At 38.9% G+C, this 21,032-nt stretch overlaps 1 protein-coding gene across 6 annotated transcripts in view; it reads right to left on the bottom strand.

Moving 5' to 3' along the window:
* Nucleotides 1-14,505, bottom strand: part of ralgapa2 (Ral GTPase activating protein catalytic subunit alpha 2) — a 92,447-nt gene extending 77,942 nt beyond the window's left edge. For 3 of the 6 annotated variants that reach the window (XM_056392964.1, XM_056392960.1, XM_056392962.1), the window contains exon 1: nt 14,017-14,505. In XM_056392964.1, the coding sequence (XP_056248939.1) occupies nt 14,017-14,122 (106 nt within the window). In that variant the 5' untranslated portion in view covers nt 14,123-14,505. The remainder of the gene's footprint in view (nt 1-14,016) is intronic. The other 3 variants (XM_056392958.1, XM_056392963.1, XM_056392961.1) reach the window with 1 other exon arrangement.
* Between the last annotated feature and the right edge of the window lie 6,527 nt (nt 14,506-21,032).

The raw sequence follows: 21,032 nt of genomic DNA, 5'->3' as shown, positions 1-21,032 counted from the left end.
CAGCAACAGCCAACACCAGAGGCAGTGGATGCAGGCAAAGTCAGCATGTCTGTGGTTAAGTAAAACTACAATTGTGGCTAATATTTTATCTATCCATTTATCTTTAAAGAAACACTGAGGATAGTCAGTTCTTCTTTGTATTTTATTCTACAGCACTTCAGTCAACTCTGGTTGAATTAAATGTGCTTTTTAGAATAACTACATAATTTGATTTGATTCCCACCCAGTGCTGTTAGCTTTGGTTTCTTTGGGTTCATCTCTGAGCTGGCAGCATCGGCTAACCTAGGTAGCTAGAGTAATAAACTGCTCTGCTGTACGAAAACAACACTCCTGTCTGAAAATCCCATGGGCCTTTATATTCGAAGAGGAGTGCAGTCAAGTGTGGAGAATGGACTAGAGCTTATACCCAGACAAACACCTCTTAAAGACAAAAACTAGTACTTTACTGGAAAATGTGGCTAAAAAAAATTATCACTTAAAAAATGTCACTTTAAGTGTACAAATAGATTTTATTTTTGTTTTTTTTATTTGCTTTTATGCCTAAGGACTCGCGTTTGAAGGTGCTCCAGTCTTGTACCATCACGTGTTTAAGTTTTTGCCACTGCTTATTCTGTTGGGAGGGTCTCCTAAAAGCTCAGGAAAACAGGGGAGGTAAGGACAGGATGAGAAGATCCTTAGTTAAACTGAATCTTGAGGGTGCCAGGGTTGTTTTTGAGAATGCATGTGCATATTTATAATGCATATCAGAGAGTGGGCTGCTGTTTAGATAAAACAGGTTTAAGACAAATTACAGCTGACTTGCTTAAGGCTTTCACATTCAACAAAATCCCTTACACAACAAGCAAGAATAGCTTTGGTCTGTCTTCTATAATTAGGCCATTACTTAAGTCTGTCACTTTAAAAACATAATGTAGCACCTAATATCATTCAAGATTTGAAGATGTCTAATTAAACAATCACAAAAGAGCATTTCTTGATAGCACACAGGTCTGATCAGTGCCAATACTGTACCAGCGTACATGAGAGTGAGAGAGAAAGGACAAAGAGGAAGTCTATAACAATTATGCAACTCTAATTTGCATATTGTTGGGTGTGTGAGAAGTTGATGGGTGCTGGGTCAATTTCATATGTCATGCTGCATGTCAAAGAGGCATCACAGCTTGTCATCCTGTGCTCTCCAGCCTTCAGACTCACGGCTCTGCATCTGCTCATATCAGCCACTGAAGCATGACAGATGGTGGGAGAGGTCTTAAGGGGAGAAAAGAACATTTTTAAAAACGAAAAGATCACAGGACTACTGACATTGAGCAAGAGTCTCGGGTGGATGCTAACCATGTCAGAAAATGCTGACAAGACATTGATCAATCTCCCAGTAGTGAAGTTCAGACAAAGACAGTCTAGCTCTGTGATTCAAATTAGTAACAGACCTACTGTCCAGGCTTCATATAGCAAACCTCAGAAGCCACTAATGAATGAAAATTCTCTATGAATTGTCGGTTACTACTGACATATCACTCCATTAATGATCTACAGGCTGAGTAGAAGTTTGCCTCTTTTTTCATGCTCTCTGGTTTCGGTCTTACTTTTCAGCTGGACCGCAGGAGCGGGGTCAGCCCTATAAACGCAAATGTCTGTGACTGCCTGCCTGACTGACTGACAGAGCTGAGTGAGTGATGGAGTTACACCACTGGTCAGCCAATGTCACGTGACTGAGTTCTAAGGTTACACCACTGACGCCCGGCCAAGTGTTGGATTTTCCTCATTGGTCGTTGCCCTTTCAAAATGATTTAGCGCAAACAAGCAGTGTTTCCAACCTACTCACTTGTCGTAAAAAAAAAAAAAAAAAAAAAAAAGAAGCCCCTAGCGACAAATCCAGCAACTTTATGGACAAATCTTGGCGACTTTCCAAGGAAGTTAGTTGCTTGCATTGTCCTTTGAGCCAGTCAGGCTTTCCCTGCGCAGACACACCTCTCTATGCTGACCGCGAATGAGCTTCTAACTTTCTGAGTGATCATTTTACAAGTAAATGTAGCTGAAATCACAGCACAGCCGTTGCACTTAACTTTTGTGTATGTTGATTTTGTCAGACGACGTTGTGTTTATAAAATCAGGATTGTAGCAGCAGAGCAACAGCTTGGGACTGGCCTGCAAGTGACTGCTGGTTAGTATGTAGTGTTAATTGGCTCTTTTTCAGTCACTATTTCATACTTGTTCCGATGTCTGACAACAGACACAGAAAAATATGTAAATGAGAACAGCTTTATTGGGAATTCGACTGTCTCAAAATACTGTATATGTGATCACAGAGAGCAGGAGAGAAGCAAACCAAAGAAGGGCTGAAACTGGCTAAAACTTGGCAGAATGCAAATAGCCTACAACATGGGTCCAGCCATATACTAGGTTCTGCCCTAGTCTTGTTGTAAAAAGTAAATGTTTGGCTGAAAGGATGAAATTGAACGATGGTTGTGAGCATTGTGAGCACTGATATCCAGCAAGACCCTTCACTCAATGGCTTCACTAACTTCTCAGGTAACAGCATGTGGACAGAAACAGACAGAACAGGTTCTCCAAGTCCTGGGAATGCAGGGGATGACACTGTATCCTCTGAGCCCAACAAAATAACTGTGTCCTTCAACCGACTACCCTCCATCTGCAAGACTCCCATCTCAAAAACAGGAAAACAGTGTTGGATTAACAGCAGCTGTAGAGAGCTGGGATCACACAGGGCTGTTATGGTGGGAGAAAACCTTGTGTCTTAAAAGTGGTGACTGTAGCTGAATGAGCTGATAGCTTGGCTGTTTGAAGAAGCAAAGTTAATGCCAACAGTCAGTCATCTGATTCACACATAATAGCACTTCTTGTAGAAGAGTGCTGAACTAATAAAAAGGAAAAGAGAAACCCCAGCCAAGTTCAGTAAAATAACAAACCAGGGGTCAATTGTTGCTCCAAATGCTACCCTAGTAATTCTACTTCCTACTGAATGAAGTTAAATGCTTAGCTAGAGCCCATAAACTGCCTAAATGACAGTGAACTACTCTGCAAGGGGATCATTAAGTCAGCCTTATTGTTAAATTACTAAAAACTGAATGAACCATGGCCTAGATACTGGTGAGAGTGATAACTTTATGATGCAGAGACCTGCAATCTTCTATAGTGGAATTAACAGACCAAACAGCCATGGCAGGTTTGGGTTGGACGACACTGTTCTCCATTGTGATATGTTTCCTGTTAACTGTCAGGGAAGGGCAGATGTTCCACCCCCATGTCAGAGGACTGGCTGGAAAATAATAATGCGCAGTCAGAGCTGAAGGCTATAATGTAATATTTCGGAAGGCAGAAAAACACAGCATCTTCTCAAAATGTTCTATGGAGGCATATATTATCAGCTTGCTGTAATTTTTCCCAAAATCTCTAAGGAAAAATATACTACCAAGATGTCAGTGCATAGATTATGCTGATATTTTCCAACCTCTGGCTGGATAAACATGGAATTCTGATATTTCCGATGTTGTTGCGTCATTGAGGGTTTCCCTGTGTCTCACTGAGTCCTAAGGCCAAGGGTGAAAGAGTAGATTGACCTGCTGAATCACCACACAGTATTATATAACACAGTGGAATACCATTTGTGCATAACAACTTCACATAAAGGTACACAGTGGAAAAAAGGATACCACCCATCTGCTCGTTAAAGAACCATAATTCTAAGCTTCAGTTGAACAATTAGTGTCTTTTTATGTTGCTTGCTATTCAAATGACCTGACGTTAAACTGGGTTTGCCCAGCAAGCACTGAAAGAGTGCGCACAGCAGTGTGCAGACTGGGCTTGTTAGCGTAAATAGGTGAAGGTCATCTAGTCAGCTGAAGCCGCTGAATGGTATATTTACACAATCAAGACCAAACGTCAGGCTACTCTACCCAAAGCTCCTTGTTCAAACTTGATCAGCACACAACGCAGGCAATAATAAGAGCTCACATTTAATGTTCAAAGGTTACATCAAACCATAGTTTGACCCTCTAGGCAATTTACAATGTATGCCATTTTACCACATGAAGCAGAATCATTAATATGCAATGTTATACTAAAAAAGCAGTCTAATCAGGCCTTTGATCACACATACACTCATTTGCATTAGCCATGGGCTAGCTAACACTGCAGGTGCACTATTTTCTTGCCAGAAAGGAGAGAAAAGACTGATGTTTCTTTGGCAGTTTGCTCGGATCAGACACAGACGACTCTTTAAGAGCCCCAGCAAAGGGATGCCTGGAGGGCCCCGACACATAGTAGAAGAGACACAGGGATGGTAGCTAAATTGGAAGCTGATGGATGCACCATAGATGGTGCTTCCCCTCTAAATGGTTGTCTACAAACAAAGAAGGAGCATGAGAAAATCAAAGAGACTGTAGAGATTGAACAATTTGACATTTCGAAAGATTAGAGAGGTGTTATCTTTTGGGATTTTTTTCGGCAATGATCTCAGGATATGCATGGCAGAGACCCCGCAAACCCTCACAGACCGGACACAGTACTTTGACTGCGTCCACAGTGACATTAATTGATTACAGTTTTTAATATTTACACAGAAGTTCAAAACTTTGTTTGGTTTAAAATTGCAAAAAAAAAATTTTTTTTTAATTGCACCCTTTCAAAACCTACAGACTAAATGAATAGTCTTTAATTATCTATTTCAAGTGGTGCCTCAACTAAGAAAAAAAAAAAAATCAGACACAACGCCAAGTTTGTTTTTAAAGTGGCATTAAAAAATAAACTTTCCCCCCTAGTGTTTTCAAGTGTTGTTAATGTTGGCGCCACTGACATAAAGAGAAATATAGTACGTTTCAACATTACTCATTTTAGAAAGCTCGCTGCCAGGAAATATGTTATTTGTTTTTATTTATCAAATGAATCGTTTGTTTTTGGTTGCTAGCAGTGTTAGCTAGTGTTGCTAGTGTTAGCAACATGGCTACGGCTATCAGCCTGGCTGCTTTGTTTCTTACTCTAGTGGAAATAATGCCAACTGAATGTTGGTTTTGAACCTTATCATGTCCCAGAGCTCTCTCCATAGTCAAATTGGCCCTGATGGGCTGCTGCATCACTGTGCCAGTGGACAGTAAAAAATTCATAACGTTGGTCCCAGCAGATACAGAGTTGAATTTCTGTCCCAGTCTGACCATGGCTCTCTCCATCAAGTGAATGCCCATCTAAAGTTCACACTCCTTTTACCTCAGTTTCTATAACTCTCCATCTTCGCTTTCTGTGCCTCCTCCAACAACGGGCCTCTTTCTCTTTTGCCAGGTAGAGTTTCCACAGTTAGTGTGATTATTCCACCATCCTCCAATTTTCACTACCTGGAGAAAGGCACCAGTAGCTACTGGGCAAAACAAAAGCACTATACTCTTTTTGTTTTGGTTGTGCAGTGGCAGGTGAACTTGAGAGCTTTTTTTACATGGAATGTTGCGCCCAGTGGCAGAAAGAATTGTATAGTGAAAGCAAGGCTCATAGGGAACCAATCTAAATGCTGATGTGTCATTATGCTATTGCCATTACATTGTGCAACAATGTAATGGCAATAGCAACAACCAACATTTACTTCATAATATTAACTTAAGCCAAAAAACGTTGTCTATTGCCACTTTAAATGTATGTACATTGTATGTTATGTGTTGTCTGTTGTTACATTTTAAAAACCAGTGGCCACAGAGAAGATAAAAGAAGAATGATGTGGAGAAACAGTAAACCAGATCAGCTGCAGTCAGCACTTTGTGACCCATGGTTGAGTGAGGAGGTTGATATTTGACCAGAGTGAAAGGAGGTTAATCATAAATCTGTTGCAACCAGCTGAGTAGGTCTGTCACATGATGCAATTTACAGTTATAATAGGTAGCAGGCTGTACGAGCCTCTTTGGAGGCCTTGATAACACACAGCTGCTGGTTGAATGTTCTCAAAGCTGTGTCAGTCTTTTTTCTCTTCCTCTTTTCTCTATCTGTATCGACAAGAGACTCATCTTCTGTGGGTTGGTTTATCATATAAAGCTTTCATTTTGCAGAAATAGTACAATTGTGAACAGTGGGCTGGGCAATTTTGAGCCTCCATAGCGAGTCAGGAGAAAATATTAATAACTGGCTTGGTCATGCCATGTATCATCCTCTCAGAGCAATGTATTCACAGAGAATGATTAACACACTGCTTGACTAAAGTAATGGAGAAAAGCTTGCTGCTCTCTCTGAGTTGACAGAAACATACCAAGAGCTACAATTCATATAAGGTATGCCTGTCTGTAATAACTAAATCTTGTTTAAAATGTCAACAGGCTTGTAACGCCTCTGAAATGATAGGATGCTCACCATAAATACAACAGCAATGTCATCATATTATTATGAGAATTGTAATTAATTATGATTAATGTTATTATTAAAGGATTAATACGAACTGAAGCTGCATTAAAACAAATCCAAGAAACATAATTATCATGAAAAAGGGCCTTTCCTGCAATCACAACTCTTTTGATACGTATAATTTCATTATGATGCTGTGCCAAACAGTGGCATCATAATGAATTCAATGATTCAGTGTCTAGCTGTGCAACAGATTGGGGCCTATAAGTCTACATAGATCAGTGTGAAACAGTCATGGTAGTCTGACCTTATCCCCGTCCAACCTCACACATGAGAGAGTAGCCTATCTCGGCAGCCTGGCACTAAAGAGCCGCTAAACTGGCAACTTTCACTCCTCTTCTTCAGGTACAACACAGCGGTTACATTAGTTTCCCTGTAAAGTGATTCCTACTGAACATGGTCATTCTTCAAATGGAGGGCAGGAAGAGAACATCAAATTAAAGATAAATGCAAAACAATTTGGTTTAAATTTACATAGTAAAGCAAGTATAGCAGTATCTCCCTTGTTCCCTATTTTTTCCAGCAAAGGTTTAAAATGCCACAATTAATGGTAAGGAACGCTATCTACAAATAATTTTTATGTTTAAATCTAAAATAAAAGTCATATCAGTAATGCAAACAAGCTGTAGTCAACAGAAACCCAGGCCTAAAGCATTTTATTATTTTTATTTGTGACATTTATTAGGGACAGAGAGTTTCACAGGAAAACAAGAAAAGTCATTTTTTCTAATGTTTTACTAATATTACTATTAGTCACTTTAAAACACGAAATTGTTGTCAACCTTTTCATTTGTCCTTGTTTTCACTCACTTTATATTAAAAAAATGTTATAGCAGTTCCTGTTATTGGTTGTGATGGTCATTAAACTTTAACATTGGCTCTCACGTCTTTTACATGACAAAAAGCAACACTACTCATCTCACAGAAGAGAATACGTTTAAGAAAGACAAAGGCCCTACCTTAAAAAACGAAAAACAATTAAGTGTATGTATACATTTTTTGGGAAATTCACTTTTCTACATCACTTCATCACCCAGTACCAGTCAATACGGTTAGCAACTTACAGTCTGCTCTTAACAACTCTGGGTAGAAATCTGCTAACACTAAGCCAAAGTTGAGTGTTTATTTTCTTTTTGCTTTAAAGCTGGAAATCCATCGCAGATTAGTGAGAGCTTGGGCACTCAGAAAGGCAACATAAAATGTAAATCCACTTTGAGATCAAATCTTGTTAACATATGCTGCTCCAGTAAACAAGAAGTCTTGGGCTAGGTTCAGCTATAAACACAGGACAGGTACACAGTGTAACTAGACAAACTGGTTTTTCATGTGCTGTTTAAAATCCCACAGATATTATCCACCACAGAAAACAGAGCACTGGTGTTTTCCTATTTCTAGCTCTCCAGCAGGTCAGCAGCTAAAAGAAAAAAGCCTTTCATTCAGCACCATGTGATTTATATCATATTTGAAATTTGGGTTTTCAGGAAGCCTAGAGACACATGATGGGAATACCACAGTAATACCACTGAAAACAGAAAAGCAAGGCCAAGAACATTGCCAAAGCTTTCTGATTAGAAATACAATACGTCCTAGAGGTTAACTACATGTTTATATAAACAAGTCATGTGTTACAACATGTAGCCTAATAAAAACAAATCTATAATCAGTCAGCTTGAAACTCCTTTTTAGAAATAGTAGTTAGTTAATAAGAAAAGAAATTAGCAGGTAAAAATGTATAGTACTGGTTGCAAGTCTAAAAATAGTTAATCACATTTTTTAAATTTCAAGTACAAATGAGAAAAGACACGAGACACTGAAATAGATTTATGTCATGCACACTTGTTATAGAAGTAAATTACATATTTCATCTCTCATCTGTTTTAAAGGCCCAAGACCATTACAGAGTCTGCTCTTTGATGGTATATGGAGACTGATAATAAATAATTAATCTGGCCTTCTGAAGCTCTAAAAAAAAAATGCCAAAGTAACCCATAACCCTAACCCATAATGAAGTCCCTATTGTTAAAATTGTTAACTTGCAAGACCTGCCACCATAATAAATAAATAACCATTATCGTCATATGAGCGCACTGTGGCATCCACACAAAACCAGTAAGAGCCCATCAGACATTATGAGGTGTGGTGACCCAGCACCAGCAATAATTATAATGTGCAATAGCTAGCCGTGCTGTTTTTATCATGGCATGGTTTGCAATGCTAATGACCCAGGCACAGCAGCACAGGACTTCTTTATACAGGTAAGTGCTTATCTTGACACTGCCACTAGTTTAGAGGCAGCCACATTCATTAAAAGCAGGAACAGGAGTGGAGAGAAACTGAAGTAAATAAGAGAGTTAATTTCCCCCTTTTATGCCTAATCAGTTCAGTAAACAGTTTCATTAATCTGATTGTGAAGAACAATTCAAACCTGAGAAAAAGAGCCAAAAATGTACACTACAGCATACAAACATCTAAACTCTGTTAAATCCCACTTTAACCAAAATAAAAACTTGGTGGAATTATTTTGTTAGCATTCAACAATAATATGTCCCAAGCATTTGTCATTTGCACACTGTAAAACCTCATATGAGCTGTAGTTTTGGATAGTGAACAAATAAAGGCTAGGTAGAAGAGGTAACAGACGTTTGGCTCTCTTTTTAACAACACTTTCTCTGCATGTTATGTGTTGTGTTCAGTTACTTTTTTTTTTTCCTTCAAACTAATTTTAAGCAGGCAAACCCAAATTTCTTATCTCAAGTAGAGCTTGACTGATATTGGCAGTACCATTTTACTGGCTTACCACAGATGGTTGCACTGGCGCATATGGTTTGGGACTGGGGGTTGAATTTGGTCAGGGGAAGTAAATTAAACTTCAACATCAACAAAGGACAATCTGAATTTAGTACTTCATAGTTCTGTCTATGTATTTGCTATCCAAACTAATATCATGCAATCTTCCATTACTCCATAATTCGAATACATCTCTGCAGATCTCATGCTAACATGCTAATTGCCAGTACCATAATGACAGAAGCTGTATCATAATGGGCGACACCAGACTAAGACCTGATAATGGCTGTTTAGTGTTGCTGAACCTCAACAGCAGGCAATCTCACTCAAATAACTATTAACAGTGTCACTTTTTTTGCCCTCTACTTACGCAAGGAAGTCTCTCAAATGCTATGTTTATCTTTTAATCAGGGTTGTCTTATATTTTGTCCAATGGGATAGGTTAAATCAGCCTGTACACATTTATTTTTACCTTGAAACAAAAAAGTCTATTTGTGCTAATCAGCATCAAAAAAGCTTAATTAAGCCACTGTGATTTATAGGATCAGTGTTTTGCCTTTTTCCAAAACAAAATTTTAACCACACTCGTCTTATGGTGTGCTTCAAATCATCCTGTGACTGGGTGGTTAATTTAATAAGGTAAGTGAATCACACTGAACAATCACCACCACAGCAAGTCACTTCATTTTTACTGTATCATTGTGAAACAGAATACTGCCAAACTGGTAAACTACTTGAGCACGGACAATTGTGGACTTCTGTTCTTATCACAACAATATAAGGAAAAGTAAGGAAATTAAAAAAAAGCCTCAAATTTCTAAAAAGTTCTTAGAACCCATTTATAACTATTCACTGTGGTAGTTATATTAAACTACACTTAGATAAAATCCTTTAAGTTTTGATATCATGCCTACATGGTGTGGGATAAAAGATGATAAGAGGCTGAAGTTATTCACAAGTCTAACCTGAGTATTTTACAAAAGAGGAGAATCAGAAGTCGAGTGATCTCAGCCTTTACTTCAGCCACACAGAGGACCTTCTTGAGAGCCCTTCCAGTGCTGTGCTCATTGTTTCCTCTGGTGCTTCACCTTGTGATTTCCTCTTATACCAGCAGCACTTTTGGTTGACCCTGACCCCAGCAACACTTAAAGCCCGTACAGGGAGAAAAGTAAGATGTAATGACACTACATTTCACTTCTTCCAAAGATGAGTGCAGAGCTTACTTAAAAAAGCATTACCTTTGGCTGCAAACTCACACACCTACACCCACAAACAAATATACCTGACTGTTATTGCTAACAACACTTGCACATGTTCACTGCTGTTCCCATACAGTTCACCAACAGGTTAAGTTGAGCTTGTTCACAGCAGTGGGAGAGAGCCAAATGCAACATAAAACATCTACTTAGCTTTTTCTAATAGCTGATTAGGTCATTTGTCCTTTAACCAGTGGGACCGCGATCCAGTCCTCATGACAGCAAAGCATATTTGAGCTAGACAGTGATTCTCTACCATCTCCTGTGGCACTAACTGGTCTACAGCTGACCTGGCACTCTGACCTGCCTGTGGAGGGAGCAAGTGAAGAGAGAAATATATCCATCGGGATTCAATAGGTATTCCCCCAGACAAACTCCAATGTACAGTCAAAGCAGTGACAGATTATTGCTAGAGTTTTAACCATCACCTTCAGGCTTATATTTTGAACATATTAGGGTACTGGCATGCAACAGTGAATGCAGAGTGAGTTGAGAGTGAGCATGAGCATGACACTTAGCATGAAACAGTCAGAGAAATAGCCGTTCGTGCCTCCACTGAAAGAAGCAGTGAGTGATCAGGTGGTTTGCTGGGCTCCTGTAATTAACAACCTCAGCCAGATCCAGCCAGGCATGACCAGCAAATTAACATGCAGCAGCTTTCACACTCTATCCCACAGATCTGCTCAGTGAGCAGAAAACCAATACAGGGCCACTCTGAAAATAGCCCAGACCACAGATTGTCCTTTCAACTACAATACAGCTGATACTATGACTCGATTCAACAAGCTTGCTTAACAAATTTCTGGTCCTAGTAGTATAAAGCCACAGAGACAATGAGACACAACTTATGTAATATTCAAATCAAAATTCTTGTAGCGTATAATATACGATGCACTTGGAGAGGTCTAAGATAAGGTTAACCGGCTGCCAATAACTCTCACTTGTCCAACTTTTATATAGACAAAAAATCTTAAAATCTGAGACATTTCAATTAATTAATTCTTAACATCATCACTGCCTTCATGGTATTAACTATTTTAAAAAATCTGAAATGCAAGTTAAACGGTTCACCATCTAGTAATTTAGAAAATTCCCTTCCGTCATGGCTATTACAGTCAGGTTTGATGTTGGGACTGTTGACATTTTACAATCATCATGAGGGGATTAAGCCCGGCAGCCGAACTTTTCATCCAGGGTAAATCCTTCTGCTAATATTACGAAAAGAAAGAACACTGTGAGCAATGAAAGGAGGCCAACTATATTCCCAAGTCCCTGTCCTGTCCCCCTCAGCACCCCATCCTTCATCACTGCTTCCTGTCCACACAGGAACCAGCAGCACCAGGAGGAAATCCTTCCTTAGCAGAAAGCATGGTAAAATCTGGGGCGTTGGGGGACATCAACATGTTGGCCCTACTATCAGCTGCTAGACAAACAGACTAACCTTATCTTTAACTGCACATGAGGGAAAGAAAAACACAAGAGGACGTGCAGAGTTCTGTGTTGACCTCCACTTTGGTTGTACTAATCTTGACATTGAAGGTGTGCAATGATAACAGAAAGATCTAACCATATTAACTTACAGCAGTTTTGCACAAGCTTCTAAACACTATAAAGCTGATACTGGTTGTCACAGTTGTGGTGCTGTACAAGAAATCAATACAACAGCAAACATACCACTATGAAAAGGTTGCAAGCTGGCGTGCATCAGTCAAACAAATGGATGCAACCATAAACATCTCGAATGGTCCTTTTGTCAGAGAGATTCTTCTTTTCCACTGCCTGATTTACTGCAGATATACCTTCACTGTATACCTTGTTATTTACTGTTGTTCAGTTTTCATTTTTTGATGAATATAAGTTAAATGTTATCAAATTCAGTCACAGTATGACATCTTAAAGATTTCAGATAAATAGATGCATGTTTTTTTTTTTTTTTTTAAATACCATAATTGTAATTAATTGTGAATATTATGGTAAATATCAACAGAGATCAAGCTCACTACTACAATATGAATTTCATTAATATTACGTACCCTAACTAGAGGAGCGTTTCTGTCCCTTCAAAGTTTTCAGATTCAGTTTATTTAAAAAAAATATATATATATAAATATATACACTACAACACCTATTGATTCTGCTTTGCAACTATTCTGGAGTTAAAATTGAGCATAACTGGGTAAGAATTACTTTATGTTGAAGGGGTTAGATAACATATTAACCTGCACTACTACATGTTCATCCTTACAAGACATAAACTACATTGTACAGAGCAATACCTGAGCACAAGTGCCCTACTTTGACTGAAATCCTGGAGAGAAAGCACATCATATTATATGTTGTACTTATAATGAATCTATAGCAGTTTTCCAACCTAACCCACAATTCCCTCTTCACTACTTTCTTCCTCTCCACACGTTCCCACAGTACCCACTGACCCCGTTTTATCTGTGATGTACTGCAGAAGTGTTAGATACTGTATATTACAGTCCTCAATACTATGAAGGTCATCTTGGTTTTAACAGAGTGAGTCTACTCTGATGGGAAGCCATAAAAAATGTATATATGCACGTCTAAAATATAACAGAAGTTTTGCTATTGAGAACCCAATACTTTTGTGTTGTTTCGATTGTTTTTGTTCATAATGTATGTCTACTTTGGTTCAGGAAGAACAAAATGGACATTAAGTATTTAAAAAGCATGTCATGTGCTCTCTACTTCAATGTTTTGCAAAGTGGAATTGTCATTTAGACCCACAGGGACAAAACTTTAGAGCCCTATGATAGCTGATCAATAAACAGAACCTCAAAAGAGGATTGGAAATATGTTCCATTATGCACAATACAAAACTCAAATGTGCAGCAGATGTCAGGTTACTACAGATTAAATCCATGTCTCTTTTTGTTGTCATTGTGAAGGAAGACAGGGTTAGAACACCAGCTAGACAACAGTTCTATGACTGTCATAAATACTGTACTTCCTTGACCAATGAAAGACACAAAGAAATCCACCAGAGTGGTAGATTAACATTTATTTTTCATAACTTTAAAATCAAATATTCCTTGTGTAGACTAACTTGATGGCACCTAAACCAGTCAACCAGCTGGTGGTAAGCCCTATCCTCACCTCAGCCTTTAGTATATAAACGGTGACTTATGTTTGTGCTGCTCAGTGTTGAGCTACAGAGCTGCAAGGACTACGTTTTTAAAGCAGTCAGGATGACACAGGACTAAATGACAACAAAGGTTGTTCTGCAGCATCAGTTAGCATTCGCTGGCTAGTTAGCCGCAAGCAGAGCTAGCTCCCATTAGCTAGCATCCATGCCTTATGACAGTGTCACTTGTCTGCTATTTGTACGTAAAAAAAAATCAATGAACACAGGCGGTGAGTGGCAAGCAGCTTATTTTGCCATAGTGTGAATTTATGCTGCCTGTCAGCTAGCTTGCAATGGTCACCGCGGTGACAGCCAGCCAGCTAACCAGACGGCTCGTTTGACGTTAGCTGTCGCTTGATGCCAGTTAGCTAGCTCGACTAGCTAAGCCTCGGCGATGCACCATCAAAAGCCCGGTGACATTTCACTCACCTAACAGTGCCCGGAGGTGTTTGAGCCGGGTCAGCACATCCTTCTTTGGGTCCAGAACTTTCTGTGTAGATTTCTTGACGTCTCCATGCCCCCTTCGAGTGAACATTCCGCTGTAAATTGCAACCGTGGAAGCTGAAATCACCTGTGTTTCACCATGCACGAAGCCTCCAGTGTGACTGTCACTTTCCTCACCACCACTCTATGCTTGCTCGGTAAACATTCATCCGACGGGCGCTAGTGTCCTGTTTTTTTGTGGGTGTGTAAACACGGAAGCGCAGCTTGACAGAGAGGAGTGGTCAAATTATATGAATATGCCTCCTTGTTTATAACCGTTCAAACCTTGCACTTCCATGGGTCTTTTTCCGTGCGTTTGCAGAAATTATTTCACCTTTCAATACACTTTACTTCTATTTCCTGGTTTAAGACCAATCTACTGCATTGTGCCGAGACGGGTTTCGCCTCAAACTCTCATGCTTTTGGAGAAAGAGTACCTTCAGTGCGCTGTAATGTTTAAACCCAATAAACTTCAGATTGGATACGGGCACCCAGCTTCCGTCTAAAACGGATTTATACATTCCACTTTCTTTGATACGAGAGGTTTGATAAACGGAGGTTGGGGTCTGGTTGCTGTAATAACCCCCAAGCGCCCTCTGGTGTTTAAAACAGTTAAACACCACAATACAGGAGAAGGGAATGCATCTTTTTGCTGCAGCATTTGTTCCTATATTTCAGCGAAAACAATATATGTTTGGAATAATAACTAACGATTATTTTCATCAATGATGAATCTGCTAATTATTTTCTCAAATATTTTTGATTTAATACAATATAATTAGAAAACAAGCAAATATTCAAATTTGAGTGGCTGGAACCACAGATTTTCGGCATTTTTGCTTATAAATGACAAACAAAGAACAAAGTGGCTGCCAATTCATTATCTGTCAATTCACTACTCTTTTCTTTTTATTTATTTTTTTTTTTTACTGTTTTTTCAACTTCTCCAAGGGCTTTAAGAAAAGTTATACACAAAGCCACTCACACCTAGTGCATGGGTTAATTTTTATCAAATAATAAATAAATATAAAGTGAACCTTCATGGAGTGCAAATCCTGACATACTGTAGCTTCACATAATCAAATTAAATGCATGTTTTAAGACCGTTCAATAATATGTTCCAATGTGTAGAGTGCAGCAATGTTATGTTTTATAAGTTATTACATTACTATGACAATGTGTTCACCTTTATTTGTTTTGCCATTACAGGAAGCTGGCCATAAAAAGACCACTTTCACTGTAGACATTTTTCATAACATTACAAGCACAGGTGTAATTCATAACATTAACGATGGCTGCATTCCATTTAGGAGTACAAGGTCTTTGGTATTTATTGTACTGTACATGCAGGCTCTCTGACACAGCTTACTGGGACACTTTCATAGAATAGTTGTTAATATTATTGATTACACCTGTGCTTTTCCTGTTTGAGACGTGTAAATGGGGTAAAAGTGTCTGCCATAAAAAAGCATGTGAGTTCTAGCTGAGGCAACAATGTTGTTTCTCATGTGATATAAATGCACACCAATGCCTGTGCCTTTACCATACCTTACTGTAGTTAACTCCAGCTCAGAAACCCTGTCACATTGTAGTCAAAGACTGTATTAAAAATATTGTGCGTATACTTATTAATTGTCATTTATGAATGAACCTGGGAAGCTAACTTCCTGATTAAAGAGACCTGTATTTTTTTATATTTACACCCTGCGGTGGTGACAAAGAGAAAAAAGGTACAACAGTGTCATTTCTCATTCAAGCCGCTGCCACTTGACACTTTAAACTGGAGTTTTTTTTATGAATGAGTATAAGAATACAAGGGAAGTTTTAAGTAGAAGAGCTCTCCTGCAGTTAAAGTAAACTCAGGGTTATGCTAAATGAAACGGAGTTCAGTGTGCTCATGACATTAATGGATTTTCCAAATAATTTGTTCTACTTGGTTGTGCAAACAGCAAATTCCATCTTGGAAATAAAAAAAAAAAAGTGTTTATGTTCTGAGATGAATCTTAAGTCTAAAGAAATTGGATGCATCCGTTAATCAACTCCAATAAATTGACATTATGTGCAATCTCACATTTTCGCTCGTCTGAACCTATTTGTCTTATTTTGGAGGCAATTAATTTTGAGGCCAAGCTGGGAAAATTATTTTATTTATACATTGTAGACACATCTCACTGAACAGAGAGCTTCGACTGTAGAGTTAAAATGGAGTTCAAGTTCTAAGTGGGAAATCTTTTCAGACTTAGATAACGTCTTTATGAAGAAATGCATCACAATCTGTGCCTCTGTCAATCACTATGAGATGACTAATAAGACTAAGTATTATGAGATAATGTTCACTAATATAAAGAAATAGACACATTGGCTCTTTATTGTGGTGGGAAAAACTACTACTACTACCAGGAGATGGCGCCTAAACCATTGGTATGGTGATATGAGTCAATCATACATACCAGTACAGACTACACATATCTTGAGTGTGTTTGCTCTGATGAATAGAAAGCGTGTATGCTCTCCACATGGCCTGCAAATTTGGGGATATCAGTGCAGAAAATAGTGAGGAAATGAAATCATTTGGAAATAGGAAGAGAAACTATAACCAAAGAAAATGTAAGTAAAGTCTCATAGAGAAGTAGCCTATGTTTTGTTTGAATACCTCAAATCTGAGGGTAAAATAAAGGCATTCATAAGAATTTTTTTTTGTGTTTATAAGTAAACTGTGAAGGATCCTACAGGCTCAATAAAGTAGACAAGACTATTCTATTTCCTCCACCACCCCCACACACTGAGAACTGACGTTGCTGATGTTGTGACAGTGGTGGTCGCTCTTTTTCAAGGTTCTCTGTAATGAATGCCTTGAATGATACGAGAGGAAACAGAGGGTAGTGAGAGCGGAGGCCAAAGAAGAGGAGTAAAAAGAGGAGTAAAATCAGCCTTTGCCCTGCAGTTTGGTATGACACTCATTATCTGAAGTGGGCCATTCTGAGAAAGGAGGAGGTTGCCTGTCACAACAGATGTTGATTACACAAAACAGGGTAGTTTGGAGGGATGCGTGAATAAAACACAAGGACACACACACACACACACACACACACACACACACACACACACACACACACACATACAGGGTTATTGTTGGTGCTTTGTCATCAGTCCTAATTGATTGTAATCACCATTCCTTCTTGGCAAACCTCCCCTGTTCTTAAAGTGCAGGTTATTGCTCATTATCTAAGATGGCATGGACCTACAATAATCTATCAAGAATAATAATGGGACTGAATGTTTTCTTCCCACTCTAATCGTGCACCTGGAAGTATTTTAGGTCCAGCTCATCTTTTTTAAATGAGATATCGTAGGCTAGAACCATTCAACTTTATGGTCTGCTGTAGAGCCCTGCACTGCATTCTCCAAGATAGTTCAGCGCTGAATTAGACAATTATGGTGCCAACTGTGACATTATTTTTGAATGAGATCATTTATTTCAAAATGAGATTTCCACAGTATAAACCATCATAATTTATTTTTTTCATACAGGCTCAGAATTGCCAAGTGGAAGGCCCTGGCAGTGAAATGAAAGCCTCATCATGACCAAATGGTGGCACTGTAGCCCTACAAATGGAGACCAGCCTTCTCATGGCCAGGCTGTCGGACTGATTCCAATCCAAGGTTTGAAAAGCACTTGTCTGCTCTAAATTGTTCTTATAAAGAGCTTGGAAATACTTGACTTTTCTCCTTATGTGGTTATGGATTTCCTTTTTGTACAATTAAGTGCCATTAAAAGCTAATGTATCCTGTTAAACCACATTAAGGTGTTGGGGTGGACAGTGGCACAGTTATCCATCCGTATATTGTGAATAGGAGCCAACTCTGGGAGCATTTTTTGAAATCTATATTGGACCATTCAGAAACTTCAGGATGAAAAGGATCAAAAGGGAAATGTCCACGGGGCTGCTGATTTTCAGGCTGCGAGACCACCCACAGCTGCTTGACATAGATGAGCTACGGAGAAATGAAATGATGAAACAAAACCGATCTGTGTTTGAATCACACAGGCTCACAGATGTATAGTATCTAATAAAGAACACCTTTCGGATTTTAGTTTTTTGTTAACCATTTTTTTTAATTTTACTATTTATGGATGTGTGAGAGCCTATTTAGAAGAGAATTCATGAAAAATTTTACTGATAACATTTTATTAGATACATTTAACAAATTAAATATATATTTTAGCCCACTGCTATATTATAGTATATAAGTATTACATGAGAAAACCTTGATGCTTTTTGTTATCAGCAGGTTCTACAAATAAGCCACAAACAAGAGTTTGTGGCTCCCACCAGGGGTCGTCATGGTGCCCTTGGCCACCAAGGTTATCTCACAGTTAACAAGTTCAAAGCACAATATCCCTAATTGTACTGTCTATTTCTTTTATTTTGAAATTCTGGTGGGACATATGAGACGAAGCTATTGGGGCAATGAAAAAAAAAAGAAGAAAATTCTCGAAATTTCTATGTTTTTCTAAATAACAAAATGAAGAATAGTTTGTGTTTATAAGGTGAATTATTCACAACTTATTTTTGTAACAGTAGAAATATGAAGTTCTACATATGGATATGAGCAGTTTCTGAGTCTAGTGTTTGTAATGCACACTGTAGTTTGGAGCACATCTCCATAGAGGTTAATGAGGGGGCACTCTGAAGTAATTAAAACAAGAGCATTATAAGGCAGCAGTTTCACATAAGGTACTCACAGCAACATACCCCATACTTAATTAAAACTCTTTGCTGACAGCATTTTGTATCTTCTCAGGTAATCTGCTGTGAAATTAATAAGGAGGGAGAATTAAATGACTAATGTTGGCAAAGAAAGGCTATTTTCTTTCCTGCCGTATAGATGACAGGGGTCTCTATCTGGAACGCGTGATCCTTATTGCGCTGAAAAACACTTCTTCGGGTTCTCTCCGTAATCTGATTCCAATTTCACTTGTGGTGTGACACTGTAGCGACAAGCCAGGGGGACGTTTAATTGAAATGTCCATGCTTTTAATTGGATTCTGTTAAGATGTGAAATTACCTTCTGAATTACAGTCTTGTACCTTTAAATGCTGATACAGAATGGTTTCCAGCGGTGATCAGTTAAGGAGCTGAAATAATGTTTGAATTTAAAGACAAACTGTTCAGTCAGGGGCCCTGCATTTCAAAGACAGACATTTATATGGTGAATTGAATTGTTGTTTTTAACAAGGTAGTGCTTGAGAGACTCTTGTAGTACCAGACATGTGTTTCAGGACGTATCCTAACAATTCTGGTGAGATTTCTTTATCAAACAATTTACAGTCATAGTATACACTGCTATTTATCATGATTCTGTATTTAGACTCTCAAATGCCGATTATCAATAATACAATTGCTGCCAGATATCCATTGCAAGGCAAGTGAACCTGGCATTCATGATATCATAGTTAAGCTGAAGGTGTTAGCATCAGACTCTGACATGTTCAGGTAATGTGTGGGTGGTAAGCAGCAAAGCTTCCTTCACCTCCTTTAGGGTTGCGCTCTCCCAACCTCCTACATTGAGATTTGTGAATTTTCCCATTCTAGGGCCCATGTCAGCCTGCTGTGGCTGCGCAAAACATCCCTGCTCTCCCACCGCTGCCTCCTCCACCCACATCCATGACCCCTTCTGATAAGCTTGGAGTTCATCCTTTTCACTGATTAGTTTGCTGGCAGATTGAATGCCCATGTCTACAGCCCTGTGTCACCCGGGCTGGCGCTACCTGTGTGTGGTTGGATCAGCAGGTGGCTGGCACACTGGCCAGTGTGATACTGAAACCATTATTTATACATAACAGTTCTCTGGGTGTTCAGCAAAGCCAAGTTTCCCACCTCAGAGAGAATGAATGGTGGACAGACAGCATCCTCGGTTATTTTCTAATTCTAGTAATCTAGATTACACCCCTTTTTATGCTAGATGTGTAGGTGCTGTTTAGGAATAACGGTTTAGGAATGTGAAAATTAGGATTCATATTCTGTGTGAGTGAGAATCCTGAAAATTTGAGGTCATTAGTAACTTCTCTGCCAAAATCCCCCCCTCTTTAGTATACTGTGTGCGTATGTGTGTGTATCGTTTGCGTGAATTCATGTGTTTGTCTGTTTACCGTGCCACCGCTGGCCCAAGTTGGAGCCACAGGAGTGTGAAATAACAAGCACAAGAGGGATTTCACGCCTTTACAGAGCTGAAAAGATATATTTTTGTCAGAAAACTCAGTCCATTTCCATCCCCGACAAACTTTGTTTACTTCCCACTACTCACACACTACCTATTTCCCAACCATACAATTAAATGGCATCATTATATATGGGTTCCCACGGGTATGGTGTGTCCAGGTTTGCTTATGCTACCTCCCTAGCCTGTTTTATCGCTGTTATCAATGGCACACGGTGCATCATTAGAAAAAGACAAACAGCGCTGTTTCTTTTTGGGGGGCAGACCCGTTGACAGAAAATCAATGCTCGGTTTCCCATGAGCACCTAATTAGGTGGACACTTGTGCACTGTTGAAACACGGGCCGGATCTCTTTGTCTGCTGAGTCGATCAGGTGAAATGCATGAGAGACACCTTCAGAGCTGATAAAGTGTCAGAGAGGTGAGGAGTAAACACATAAGTGACACTTATGGTCTAGCACGTCTCACACCCACCATATGCTTTGGCAGACTTGATTTGAACTTTATCGTCCATGTCACTGAAGCATTTCACACTGAGGCCAATATATGCTTATCAGGTCAGCTTTCTTATCTAATACTTATACTAATGATGTTTATAATACATATATATATATACACGTAACAAGATAATATAAACTATAAAAATAGTCGAGAAATGGTTAAGATTTTTCTAAGGCTGAGATTTCATTCCGTTGGCTATCACAGAGGGTCATGAAATAAGTGCTGAATGTGGATTTTTAA

Source organism: Seriola aureovittata, chromosome 13 (assembly GCF_021018895.1).
Source record: "Seriola aureovittata isolate HTS-2021-v1 ecotype China chromosome 13, ASM2101889v1, whole genome shotgun sequence".
In the NCBI taxonomy this organism is placed as follows: Eukaryota; Metazoa; Chordata; class Actinopteri; order Carangiformes; family Carangidae; genus Seriola; species Seriola aureovittata.
Note: the sequence above shows the minus strand (reverse complement) of the source record. Positions and strands in the feature narration are given on the sequence as shown.